This window comes from Gambusia affinis, linkage group LG07, assembly GCF_019740435.1.
Source record: "Gambusia affinis linkage group LG07, SWU_Gaff_1.0, whole genome shotgun sequence".
In the NCBI taxonomy this organism is placed as follows: domain Eukaryota; kingdom Metazoa; phylum Chordata; class Actinopteri; order Cyprinodontiformes; family Poeciliidae; genus Gambusia; species Gambusia affinis.
This window is the reverse complement of record NC_057874.1, coordinates 1,788,635-1,801,353: the sequence shown is the minus strand read 5'-3', so window position 1 is coordinate 1,801,353 and position 12,719 is coordinate 1,788,635. Positions and strand designations below refer to the sequence as shown.

The 12,719-nt window shown below is 40.1% G+C and overlaps 1 protein-coding gene across 3 annotated transcripts in view; it reads right to left on the bottom strand.

Moving 5' to 3' along the window:
* Positions 1 to 12,719, bottom strand: part of cntn4 (contactin 4) — a 264,248-nt gene that overhangs the window by 52,187 nt on the left and 199,342 nt on the right. For all 3 annotated transcript variants that reach the window (XM_044122286.1, XM_044122287.1, XM_044122288.1), the window contains exons 10-11: positions 9,745 to 9,874; positions 8,452 to 8,602 (exon numbers count right to left, since the gene is read on the bottom strand). In XM_044122286.1, coding sequence (XP_043978221.1) covers positions 8,452 to 8,602; positions 9,745 to 9,874 — 281 coding nt within the window. The remainder of the gene's footprint in view (positions 1 to 8,451; positions 8,603 to 9,744; positions 9,875 to 12,719) is intronic.

Below are 12,719 nucleotides of genomic sequence, written 5' to 3'. Positions count from 1 at the left end.
GATGGGAAATAAATGCGAAGTGACTTTTAAACATGATAAACACTGTGTTTTTTTGATGAGCGTAACAGCGTGCGTCCTGAGAAATGAGGAGACTGAAATAGCGCCAGTGGACCATCCGTTCAAGCGGATCATTAAATTATACCATTTATTATTACACCTGTTTCCCTACAGCGTATATTATTTCAAAGTCTTCATAAAATTAAGCCCTGAGACATGTGACAGGATTCTTATTAAAATCTCCTCAAACGGCGCAGCGGCATAAAGGAAAGAAAAGTGTGATAAAGGAAATTAGTGCAAAGTTCAACGCTTACGCCTCTTCAGCAGCGTTGGTGTTCTCTTGACACCGATTCTTTCTGGAGTGCAGCTTTCTGAGCAGATGGGCTTCTCAATATTTACTCATGTGTAGAGTAAATGGCTGTTCTCTTCAGCTCTTCAGTAGGACTTCAGTCTGGGGGACCAAAGCAGCCAATCGTATTGTCCCCTGAAAGATTTTTGGTTTTTAGGTTACAATCAGAAGGCACCAGATTTTTATTCTAAATTCCCATATTTCAAAGAAATACCTTTGGCATAAATGGACTAGAGCACTTTCCCAATCAAGTGAGTCACATTCACATTTGCACATACATTTATAAACCAATACACAGATTGACAGGCAATTCAACATGTGGCAGGAAGCTGGAATTGAAACCTACAACCTTCAGATCACAAGACAACAACTCTACCCACAATGCCACAGTCACCCTCAGGGTGCCCCAGTGTCTCTGGTGTAAAAACACCCTGAATGTGTATTCTGAATGTAGAAATCTTTTCCAGGGACCTGGGCTGTTTCCTGGGTCTGAACTTACACTCCCAAATTTACCCTTCGAAGAAAATTAAAAATGTGAAGATTCAATTCCAAAAAGCCAGTAAAATTCATTTCAAAGTGATTTTAAGGATACCAACAATATTGCTACAAGAGATTTTGTTAAAAACAATTATTAATGTTTTTTTTTTTTTTTTTTTTTTTTTTTTTGGATATAAAATAAGGTTAGGAAAATTGAAACACTTATTTTGAGATTGCATGTAGCAAATTAGTTGCTCCTCTGCAACTTTTCTTAGAATATTAGCTTTAAACATTCAAAGACATGAGCCGAAGTACCAAACAAATGTAGCTGACAATTTTTAAACTGCTCCAGGCAACAATATGAGCCAGAGAACATCCTGATACCAACATTTGTCATGCTCACTGATTAATCTGCTGCTGCTCATTCTGTGAAATTTGCTCCAAAAATGGATCAACAGTTCAAAGCAGAAACAAGCCAGGATAAAACTCACCAACCAAGATAAACAATGTTTTAAAAAAAACATCTGAATATAAAAAAGGTAAATTAGCATTTTTGGCACTAACTTCCCCAAAACTATTTGATTTGATTTCAGAATCCATTGCAAAATATTACCATGTTTGTGTACAGCTGCCAAGATGTGCCCATATCTTAGTTCACTTGAAATAAGACAAAACTAACTTTCAAGTAGCTTTTCAGCAAGAAATAGGAGATTGTTTAAATAATTCCTTAATATTGATTAAGATAGGAAAAGTATCAGTTCCACTGGCAGATTATTTCATATATAGAAAAATACCTTGTTATAAGTAGGTTTGTCATGGTAACATTAAATATCACAACAAATGATATTGTTGTTGTTTTGAGACAATTTCCATCCAATTTAATAATAATGCAAGTTTGCCTTCTGAAAGAGTGATAAACTTTAGTTTTGTATCGATGGAACAGGAAGACATTTTAAATATATAAAAATAAAACACATCAACCAAAAATAATAAATAAAATGAAAATAAAAACCGCTAACATCAGAGACCATAAATAAATTGCCCATCAAAACATCAGATTAATTTATCACACGATCAACTGATTAGTTGCTTATTGTGACAGGATTGGTCATAAATAAGATTTTGTGTTTTTGCAGTTTACTTTTACCTTGTGAAACTTGAATGAGGCCGACATGAACCGACTCAAAGGTCCAACCCAGATGTTTGTCTTAGGAAAGAAACATTAAGTATTTGTCCCTGTGCTTAATGCGAGAGGCGGCAATGCAGACTCAACGCTGCAGCTTGTGAAACAACAGCTGATTGAACTCGCCTGCCGTGAGCAACCTGACACACTCCATTTCTCCTCAGTAGTGACATATTCAAATGCTGTTGCAGGCTGGTGTGTGTAGCTGGCAGGGCCCGCTCCCATCCTGATCAGCAAGACCTGCTCCACTCTGCTCTGCTCTGCTCTGCGCTCTCAGCTGCTTTGTTCCAGCTGATGTCATCTAAACCTCGTCCCTGCAGGGTTGTCTGGAGTAGATAAGACATACCCTCCTTCTGCCGGTGTCCTACCAAAAAAAAAGAAAAAAAGAAAAAAAACGAGGCTGCTGCTATGAAGATGGATTATCCAGCTGGTGACACAGGTTCCCTTTCTGCTGGCGCCACTCTGGAGTGCTAACGCAATTAAGGCAATTAATCTTCAACAAAAGGGGTTCACCGCTACCTCTAATGATTTTGCATCTTTCTGCACAGTCGTGTAACCGTGCAGACCGGCTCAGACATGGACGCACGCAACTGCTCACGCACACAAACGTAATTATTTCATCAGGGTCGTACACAGTACGTGCAGAAACGCGATTCAAAGCTTGTATCACACAGCTAATGAGTAAGAAAAAAATGTTTATTTGGCTCCATCATTTGCAGCGCAATCATCTGGACGGTGGGCTGTGCTTGCAATAGCTGCATGATGCATAGAGGGAGTCTTCCAAACTCAACTGGGAATTTGAAGCACAACAGATTGCTAGTGTATGATTTACCGCTCCTGGTAGGAAAAAACAACAACTAACAAACCAAAAACTAACTGAGGCTGAAGTCCAACGCTCTGTTACATCAACCCATTCGAGAGAACAAAGGGTGTCGAAACTTGACTTTGTGCCTCCTTTTATCTCCTAGATGTGGAGGCAGGTCTGCTTCTAAAATACTGCCATTGCGTAAATAGATCAAATATCTGGAACAGGTGTTACAAGCAGCTCAACAAGGTCATCAAAATCAATAGAACCGAGGAGGTTCATACAACCGCATAGCATCACAGCTGTCCGTAGTGCTGTGAACAGTATTCAGGGTTTCTGCTGGTTCCACCAACTCAAACTGAAGACTTTTTAATACCATTGTGAGTGGAATTTCATGGAGCAGAATTATGTAAAATTGACTTTTTGATATTTACATCAATGAGTTATAATATTCCTTCATCAAAGACGTACCTGGAGTGTTAATTTGATTCTTTAATCTCCATGGCAACCATTCAGCTGTGCAAAACACCTCAGTGGATCTACCTCCACCTTCAAGGCACAGCTCCTCCTCAGACCTGCAGTCTCCAAGTTTACACCTCACAGAGCAGTCCTTCCTGCAACTCCCCCAGTGAGCTCCTTCAGACTAGCCAGCAGCAATTAGCATACCTGGTGGAACTGCACATCTACTGAGCTCATTATAGGACCTACTTCTCAGAGCAACACTAGTAAATTTGTCGTTAAAGGGTTAATAGAGGAGCCATGTTGAGATGACTTCCTGAAGGCGGAGTTTTCAGAAAGATATATATATATATATATATATATATATATATATATATATATATATATATATATATATATATATATATATATATATATATATGAATAGCATTTTTAGAACTGCAGTTAACATAGCTCTCCTTGATATATATAAAATGGCATAACATATAACTTTATAGCATTATAACATGATGCAAAGCTCAAAAAGGTCAATTTTGCATAACACTGCCCCTTTCAAAGCAGTTCAATAACTCAGATGAACCAAGCAGAACCAGTTCATGAACACCTCATTTTGACCTGATGAATTTCATGAGGGTTCAACAAGAAAATTGGTAAATCCCATCCATTCATCAAAATGCAAAAAGCAGAAATAATGTCACAATTTCAGACAGCATGATATGGCTTATCGCCGCAGTGAGCCCAAAGCCAGGACAGATTTTACTGAGAGTGCGTTTAAAAGGCAGATTGGTCCAATGATTACCGCAGCAAATGCTGAGCATTTTTCCTTGTGATGTGCAAAACAGCGTGGCACGAGTGTGCATATGTCGCGGATGAGCAGAGAAGCAGATAATAGGGAAGAGAGACAAGGAGAGACACAATCAGCACATTTAAAGAAGCTGACACGTGTTTTCAAGCTACGTAAACAGCTTTTCTAATTCCTGGCTGGCTATAGCCTCTGGGATAGAAATCATTTCAATATGAACCAGTGTGGACTGAGTTGAGTTGCGATTGTGAAGCTGTGATTCTCTCTCTAATTTAGCAGCAGCCTACCAGGTAGTCTGAGACTCAAATCATTCATTTAAGGGCAACAAGCCGATTACAGATCTTCAAACTGACGTTCAAACCAACAAAATAAAAGCAGAAAATCAAGCAGGTGTTAAAATATGCTAAAGTTGATCTTTGTTTTAAAATATCATTACATATTGCTTTAAAATGTGACTGCTCTCTCATGGAGAGCCATACAAACTTCTAATGTACATAATTAATGGCACTTCATGGTAAGAAGGTTTACAAAAATCTAAATGGTATTCATTCACCTTCCTGTTTTAAAACTTTGAAAGCAAGGATGAAAAACTGAATGGATGGAGGAAATTTCTTCTTTTTTGTGACAGTTAAATACTCCAGATCAGATAGAGGTGACCTAAGAAAATTCAAAAAGCAGTTTTCAAATGATCAGCTCACTGACCAGGGGAACAAATCCAGAAGTCATCATTTCTCCCATTGGTAACTCTGGAAATGATTGTAAATAACCATAAGTTTTGGAGTAATTTCCCCAGCCACACCCTGACCTGAACTCACTTAACTAGAACTTGTCTGGCAACATGAAGTAGTGACAAGGTTATCATAGTTAACTAAACTAACAAAATAACTAAATGTGTATGTGTGTGCATGGTTGTTTGTCCTGTTTGTCTCAGTGGTCACTAGAGTCCCAGGTGACCACCCTTCATGACCCCATTAGGGGTAAGTGTTAGAAAATGGATGGATGGACGGATGGATGGATGGATGGATGGACGGATAGATGGATGGATGGACGGATGGATGGATGGATGGATGGATGGATGGATGGATGGATGGATGGATGGATGCTGTTACAACAACATAACAGGGAATGAGATGTGGAATTACAAACATTTTTCCATTTTTATTATTCCAGCTATGAATAATGAATTCTGAGCTTTTTAAGACTTTTCCAACTGTATATTAACAGAAGACAAAAAATGCAAGACGCATATGAATTTGATGAAAATAACTTCCTCCAAAGCACCATTACCAACAACTCTGATTGGTTGATCACTCTGTCGTGACGGCTGTTTAACACTTCAGTCCCAGACATTTGAAATCACTCTGAACAATAAACTCAAATTAACAGATTCAAAAAGGTCTGAGTGCAGCGTGATTGAAGTAGCACAGGGCAACTGAAGGGCACCAGGAGCGAAACCACTATGCAAATCCCCCTTCCACTTTTGTTTGACAAGCAACAACACTGCTTTGTGTATATGCAAAACCTTGGCAAGACGCTGAGCACACAGCCCTGCTGTCGGAGCGAAGCCGCGCTCGGGTGCTGACACCCACTGGGTGACCCCCCCTGCCAGCAGTGACGCTTCAGGGCCAGACTTCACACTTCACCCAGACAGACACGCTCCAACGTTACGTGAAGCAGACAATCACATCGCAGAGGTCACACAAGGTCGGACTGTGGGATCGCCCTCTGCTCCTCTGAAGCTTGGCAGCGTGTCAGGAGTGGACTCATTTGATTTCAGGAGCCTCCACCCTCCCCACTGAGGTGAAAACTACTTGATTAGCACTTTGAATTTACTCAACAGCTGGTCTGCATGGCCCCCACCAAAGAGCTGCTGATAAAACACAGTGGATCCCATTATCCATTACTCAGTTAGGCCTCACGCTGCTCTCTTCCTCTCAGCCGGCTGCTACCACATGTGAGGAGTGCCTCAGAATGCCTCTGGAGATACAATGAAGAATTTCCCTGCATTTCAAAATGCACTGCTACACTCTTTGAAAACACCCCCAAGTTAAGGTTAAGCATTACACTGCAATTCAAGAAAGGTGTCATATTACAAATTTCAAACCATTCCTACTAAAGAACTCCGTCTGCTAAAGCAACAACACGGTGGCCATTGCTGCACAGCATTTCTGTAGCGAAGAAACAGATACAAAATATTGCTTTGTTGTTCCCTGGCTGCGTTGGCATTTCAGCCTCGTATTGATTTTATAATGTATCTTGTTACATTTCACTAAATCATTTTCAAATGCACCATGGGTATATGAATTTAAAACACCTGCACTGTGTCTCTGACTTACCTTCAAATCCTGGTTTGGAAACTTATATCAAAACAGCTCAGCAAAGTAATTCATATCTCTGTCATCAGAATATTGGAATTTGAAGATCTAGAATGATTGTATAAAACACAAAACAGTTTACTGAGAAGGTAACGTGGAGAGAATTTGTGCAAACAGGAAAGTAACTGGTTTAATGTATTAGACCACCTATAAACTTCTGATTTTGAACATATTAATAAATACATTTCTCACATATTTTCTCAATATTATGGTATTTAGTTGATAGAACTTATTTTCTAACTTACCTAAAACAAGACTTAACTCTGATTTAACTTCAGACAGAAAAAAAGGTGCATGTGTCTTTTTATTCAGTGTATGTAAACTTCTGGTTTTAATTACAGCATCATACCAGTAAACAGCCCATTCATAACTCTGCTACATTAACTTCTCTATTGGCAAAACTCCCATCTTATGGAGCTAATTTCACAAACGTTGTGTTTCTATCTCTTTGTTTTATATGCCCCTCCAAAGCAGTAAAAAGATACAGTGTGGTCGGGAAAACTCATGCATGCAAGGAGAAAACAAGCAAACAGTACACACAAAAGTCCTAGTGGAGATCAGAACAGGACTGTTGTATAGATTGCACACCAGTAACCTGTGATGGACATCATTTCTCTTTAGTGAGTGCAACAGAAAACGAACTGGTCCAGACTGAGAGGGGACGCTGCGTTCCTCATTGTGGTCGTAGAACTCCAGGTCAGCGCTTTTCCTCTTTGCAATGATATAGGTGAGTGTGGGACAGTTTGTCCAACTAGTCTACAAGTGTGACTCATTGATTCTGCCTTGAATACACACAGACCTCCATGGTGTGAAGCAGACCTGAGTATGAGGGAGCCTTTAATCTTTGGTACATACAAGGACAGACTGTATATATTCTTTGAGCAGTGTGGACGAGCAGCCAGTGGTTGAAATCTCAACCACAGACGGTTGAGATGTCATAGCTGAATGTACTGATTTCCTACATTTCTCATGACAAATTCCTTCAATTCTCACAATCCTAATGGAAACATGCAAGTTTGTTTAGTTAGTTGGGCTTCTAGCACTGTTTCTTCTCCACTGCACAAATATTATTGCTGCAAAGTGGCAGTCTGGTTGATTGTGCCGACTCGCCCTCATCAGCTCTGTGTCGCATACAAAACAGTTGGATGTGAGCACTGTTTCCCATACTGAGTGCAGGTCGTAAGAATGTAGCTATGCTTAGATGTGTCTGGCAGATGCCCACTTTGAGTCCACTTTGACTGCACACCAACTTCCACACAAAGTATGGATGCCTTGACCCTGGAGGAGCTGCACAGATCTACAGCTTAGGTATGTTGCTCTACTCACTAGACAAGTAGCAGCTGTGCACCACACCAATCAGACTTTTACGGAAGAGTTGGAAAGTATTGAAACAAAGACATAAGAAGCCATAAGCCATGTAGGAGTCAACAAAAAACTAACATTGAACATCACCCTAAGCTCATCATTCCCACAGTAAAACATGGTGGCAACAACATTTTCTTGCAGAGGATGCCTTTCTTTATAGAAGACAGGAGAAACTGACAGTATCTGTTAGCAAGATGGACACCTCCTGGTGGAAATGCTGTTAGAAGCAGCAAAAGACTGTCAAGATGGACAATCAGCCAAACTCTAAAGAACAGCTTCAATCAAAGCATTGTGAAGAGTTAGACCAACCCAGTACAGATTTATATCCAACTGAGAGTCTGTGGAGTTACCTGAGAACTGATGTTAAAGAGTTGTATCTGTAATTCTGGAGAAAAGTGGTTCTACAAGGTAACTTGTGGGGTTGAACAGAATGCATAGAAATAGTTTCTTTCCACTTTGCAACCCTAAGCAGCTTCATGCTCATCTCTTAGGCCATCTTCAGTTTGTTCAAACACAGATCCACACACCCAGCAAAGTACTTCAAATAACTCATCCTTGCTAATGGTAAGCAAGGAGAAAATATCCAGCAGTTCTGGCAGAGAGACAGAAGCAACCAAACCACGTGAAACAATATTTTACCTGCTGCTGCCCTGCAGGGGTTCGCTGTCCTTCCGCCATGAGATCACACCCCAAGGAGACATCTTGGGCTTGCACTCGATGAGGATGTCTCCTCCCACTTTCACCAGCGTCTGACTCTTCAGTTGATAGTGAGAAAAATCTGGGGCAACAGCTGAGAGAAGAGAATTGCAACAATTGTCTATTAAACCATCTCTGTGAACACTTTCTTTTGTCTAATTTATCTCTGACCATTTATCTCCTATTAAACACATCACACTCCGGGCTGTTTTTTTTTTTTTTTTTCAAAATGAGCTCATTAAGAAGTAGAATTTCCCACCGTGGGTAATTCAAAGAGATGCGATTGCATAATTAGTAATCAGACATCTGATGTGGAGTTTGATGTTAGTTTATTAGTATTATGCTCTGTCAGACAGCATGTGATTCTCCCCCTTTGTTTTAAGTCTGATTTGTAGCTATGCTACCATCTCAAACCACCAGCACTTCTTTCCTTTGACCAGAGTTTTGCATGAACATCATCTGGATGTGATACGTTGAAGGAGAAACAGAGGCTGAGATTGAAGACTGACAATCTTGACAAGGCAGATGGGCCAAGACTTCTCAGCTGAACAAATCTGATGTACATCACTGTCAGTCAGACACATTCATCTTGTAATTAATGCTTTTCAATTAGTGGTCAGAAAGGTGGGCAGTCTTCTGATAGCATGGCATACAGAGAGGGAGACAAATCAAACTGCTGACACAGACGAGAGAAAGTTTGATGGTATCTCTGATGAGAAAATGTATTCTAGACATCAATGTCTAGAAAACATATTTTTTTCTTTGTAGCAGGATGGCCATATACTTCCATTAACTTCCATTAACCTTAAAATTACACAAATTGAAATTACAAAAATAAATCTGCTCAGGCTCACGTTTTTCAATAAGTTTTGAGCTAGGATGAGATGGTTGATTTGGTCGTATCAAAATAGATATAGTTCGTAAAACTAAACTGCGAAATGCAATGTAAAAACTTTTGTTGCATCACGAGTCATGATCAACAACAGGACGTTACTACTGGCGAAAATGTTGAAATAGACGACAGGAAGTGGTGGGAGGACGATGGTTTGGCCTGAAATGGAAACACAGCTACTTTCATTTGGTTGCTTGTTCTGTCTGCATAAGACAGATGTGATCAATAAATATATATATATTTTTTTTACTTTTTCGTTTTAATATTATACAGCTGTAGCCATCACAGTTGTCCCCCATATCATAGCTTGTGTCTCTCTAGGCCACAGAGCCGCTGAGCCTCACCTATGACTCGGAGCTCTGCGTTGGAGTAGACCTCGCCGTGCTTATTCCCAGCCACACACTGGTACATTCCAGCGTCGGACAGGGTTAGCCGACTGATTGACAGAATCCCATTGGCAACCTGTACACGCTCCTGTGGACACAGAGACACACACCTTTAATATGCCTTTTTCCCCCAGTGCTCATCTACATAAAAACAGCCACGCAGCGGGCCTGTGAAATATGGCGCAGAAGTGACAGACGTGGCAATAAATCTAGGTTTTCATCACTAATGGAGGGAAAGGCTTGGCTGGATGGAAGCAGGCTAGCAGAAAATGACCCTAATCAATCTACATGTTTATGAGAGAGAAATAAAACCATGCCCTATTTATATCACCCCCCCACACACACACACTCACACACACCCTTCTGCACCACAGGGCCTGTTTCCCCTTCAGCAGAAGGAACGGATAAGAGGGGAAGGAATATCATAACATTAGAAAATTGCTTTGCAGATCCCGTAGGTAAGCCCTTTACATACTAAGTGATGTGTACCTGGTAATGCTCCGAGCTTCTTTTCATCTGTTTGGACTTTCAGATTCAGTCCCCTGTGGAGCAAATCAAGCTCATCGTTGAGGCATCAAATTAAAATGTGTTTAACGGCTGCAGAGCACGATGAACCAAAAACTGGGCTGGATCACTTGATCAGCTGAGTATTTAATCTCCAACAGACTATTTTTCTGCTTATTGAGATAAACGCCTGTCAGTAAGAAATCAACTTCCTTGCAATGCCAGATTATAAGAGATTTAGTTGGTCCGTTGATACAAACTTAGCATCTTGCTGATCCTACAAATTTGTGCTAAGATGCAGTGCACTGAATCATTAGCTTGAGTTAAGGTAATGGCTAAAATGAGCTCAATATTTTCCATTTTGATGGTAAAAGTTTTTTTGAATTGTAGTTTTGTTTACAAATACTTAATGATTTATTTTATGTAAAGTTGTGGCTTTGTGTGGTTTTTACCTCCTTTGTTTTTGGTTGTTAAAATATCTTCAAGTTCAAGTGCAAAGTTTAGTTGTCTTTGAGATGGCAAACTTGCATTATTATACCAATATTTGGCTGTATCTGTTTTTTGGCTCAATTCAGTAAGATATCGGTCTTATCTGGAGTTCTTCTATCCCTCCTAAATACAAGCAGTAAATGTTTTAGGGCCTGTCATCCGTTTTTGCAGCTGTGTGAAGTTTCGGCTTTCCATGCCCTCCATCTCCCGTGTTTTCCTCCGACTCACCTTCTGTGTCATTAGAGCCCATTTGAACTCCAGTCGTAAAGGGAGGGGAGGATTAAGGCGCTGTCACATGAAAATGGAGGCTGTCCTCACTGAGAGATCTCAAACTAATCCTGCATTTGACCAGGTTGTGCTGGAAATTTCCGTAACGCTCAGCAGCTCCGGATGTGCAGGGTGTGAGCATCCCTTCTGACGAGCCAGGCAAATGGAGGCGGGTATCAGTCTGTGCAGGAGGGAAGCACTCCCATTTACAGCTGCTATTAATTAGCCATGACATTCCTCTGAAATCAGCAGTTTTTGGCTCTGGGACCTGGGGGGACCATCTGCAACCCTTCTGCAGTGCAAACGTGATTGGCCATGTCATGTGAACTGAACAGATTTGGTTGATTAAAAAAAATGCACAATGCTAAATTTTATATATATATATGAATTTCTAGTGTTGATATATGAAAATATTGCATCTGACTGCTGCTGGACTGTTTGACCGGTATCTACTCACTATTTATTTATGTTCGTTACAAACTGTTCTGGACCTTTAATGGCAGAGTCCACAGACCATGTTTGACCCATTTTATGTGGCAGATTTCTCTTTTTTTAGACACAAAACCACTAGATGAAAAGATGACATTTTTATCCCATAATGTAAAGGGCTTTTCAGACACATAGTACCATTTTATGGCACAGTCCAGTAACAATCTTAACTGCAGTCATGAAAATGATATTAAATATGACTTGAGAAAATTATTTAACACCTTGAAATTGGGCCTCTGTCTCTTTAAAAACTCCTGCTGGCTCTGAAACTCCGCCTTCAAGAAGTCATCACAACATGGCTCCTTTTTTCAGCAAGACGGATTGAAGTCCCTTTAATAACATTTTTTATCAGCATTGTACTGAGAAGTAGCTCCTATAATGACCTCAGCAGTTCCACCAGGTGTTTGCTAATTGCTGCTGGCTAGTCTGAAGGAGCTGAGCGGGGGTGGAAACTTGGAAACTGTAACTCTGAGGAGGAGCTGCATCCTCAAAGCCAGCACGAGGGCCGACCAGGTGTTTTTGCACCGCTGAATGGTTGTCATGGATATTAAAAGATTAACCAAACATGCGCAAAAGAATCAAGTCAACACTCCAGGTATGTTTTTGATGAGGGAATAACAGTATAATGTGATACAATCCACAAAAAATTCAATTTTACATAATTCTGCCCCTTTAATTTCTAAAACTTCTCTCTCACAGTTTCTTTCTAAATAAGTGCAAAAATCAACATGCATTCTTTTTCAAATTGATAGACAAAACTGAAATCTCTTCACTGCCTTCCTTAAATATGGAGATGTAAAAGTAACAGAACGCAACAAATGAATCAATCGAAATGAATCTTAATCTCCGGAGTATAATCTTCAAAACACAAGAAAAGGAAAATGCCACTACAGAGCTGCACACTATTATTATTCACCAGAGCAAAACTGCAAGATAAATCTGCTTATTGTTTCCAAAGATCTTTGATTAATTTACCATACGCACTCAACTGAAAAGCAAGCAGAGCAGCAGACATGAACAAAGTTCCCAGGTGGCTTTCAGTGAGAGGAACAAAACCTTTAAACTGAGCCTACTTACTTTGATACAGCACCAGTAACAAGCAAATTAGGGAATTTTAACCATCTGCCCTTAACTACAGCAGTTAACCTGCCTTTAATGGGACTCACTACCTAAAATCTGAATCT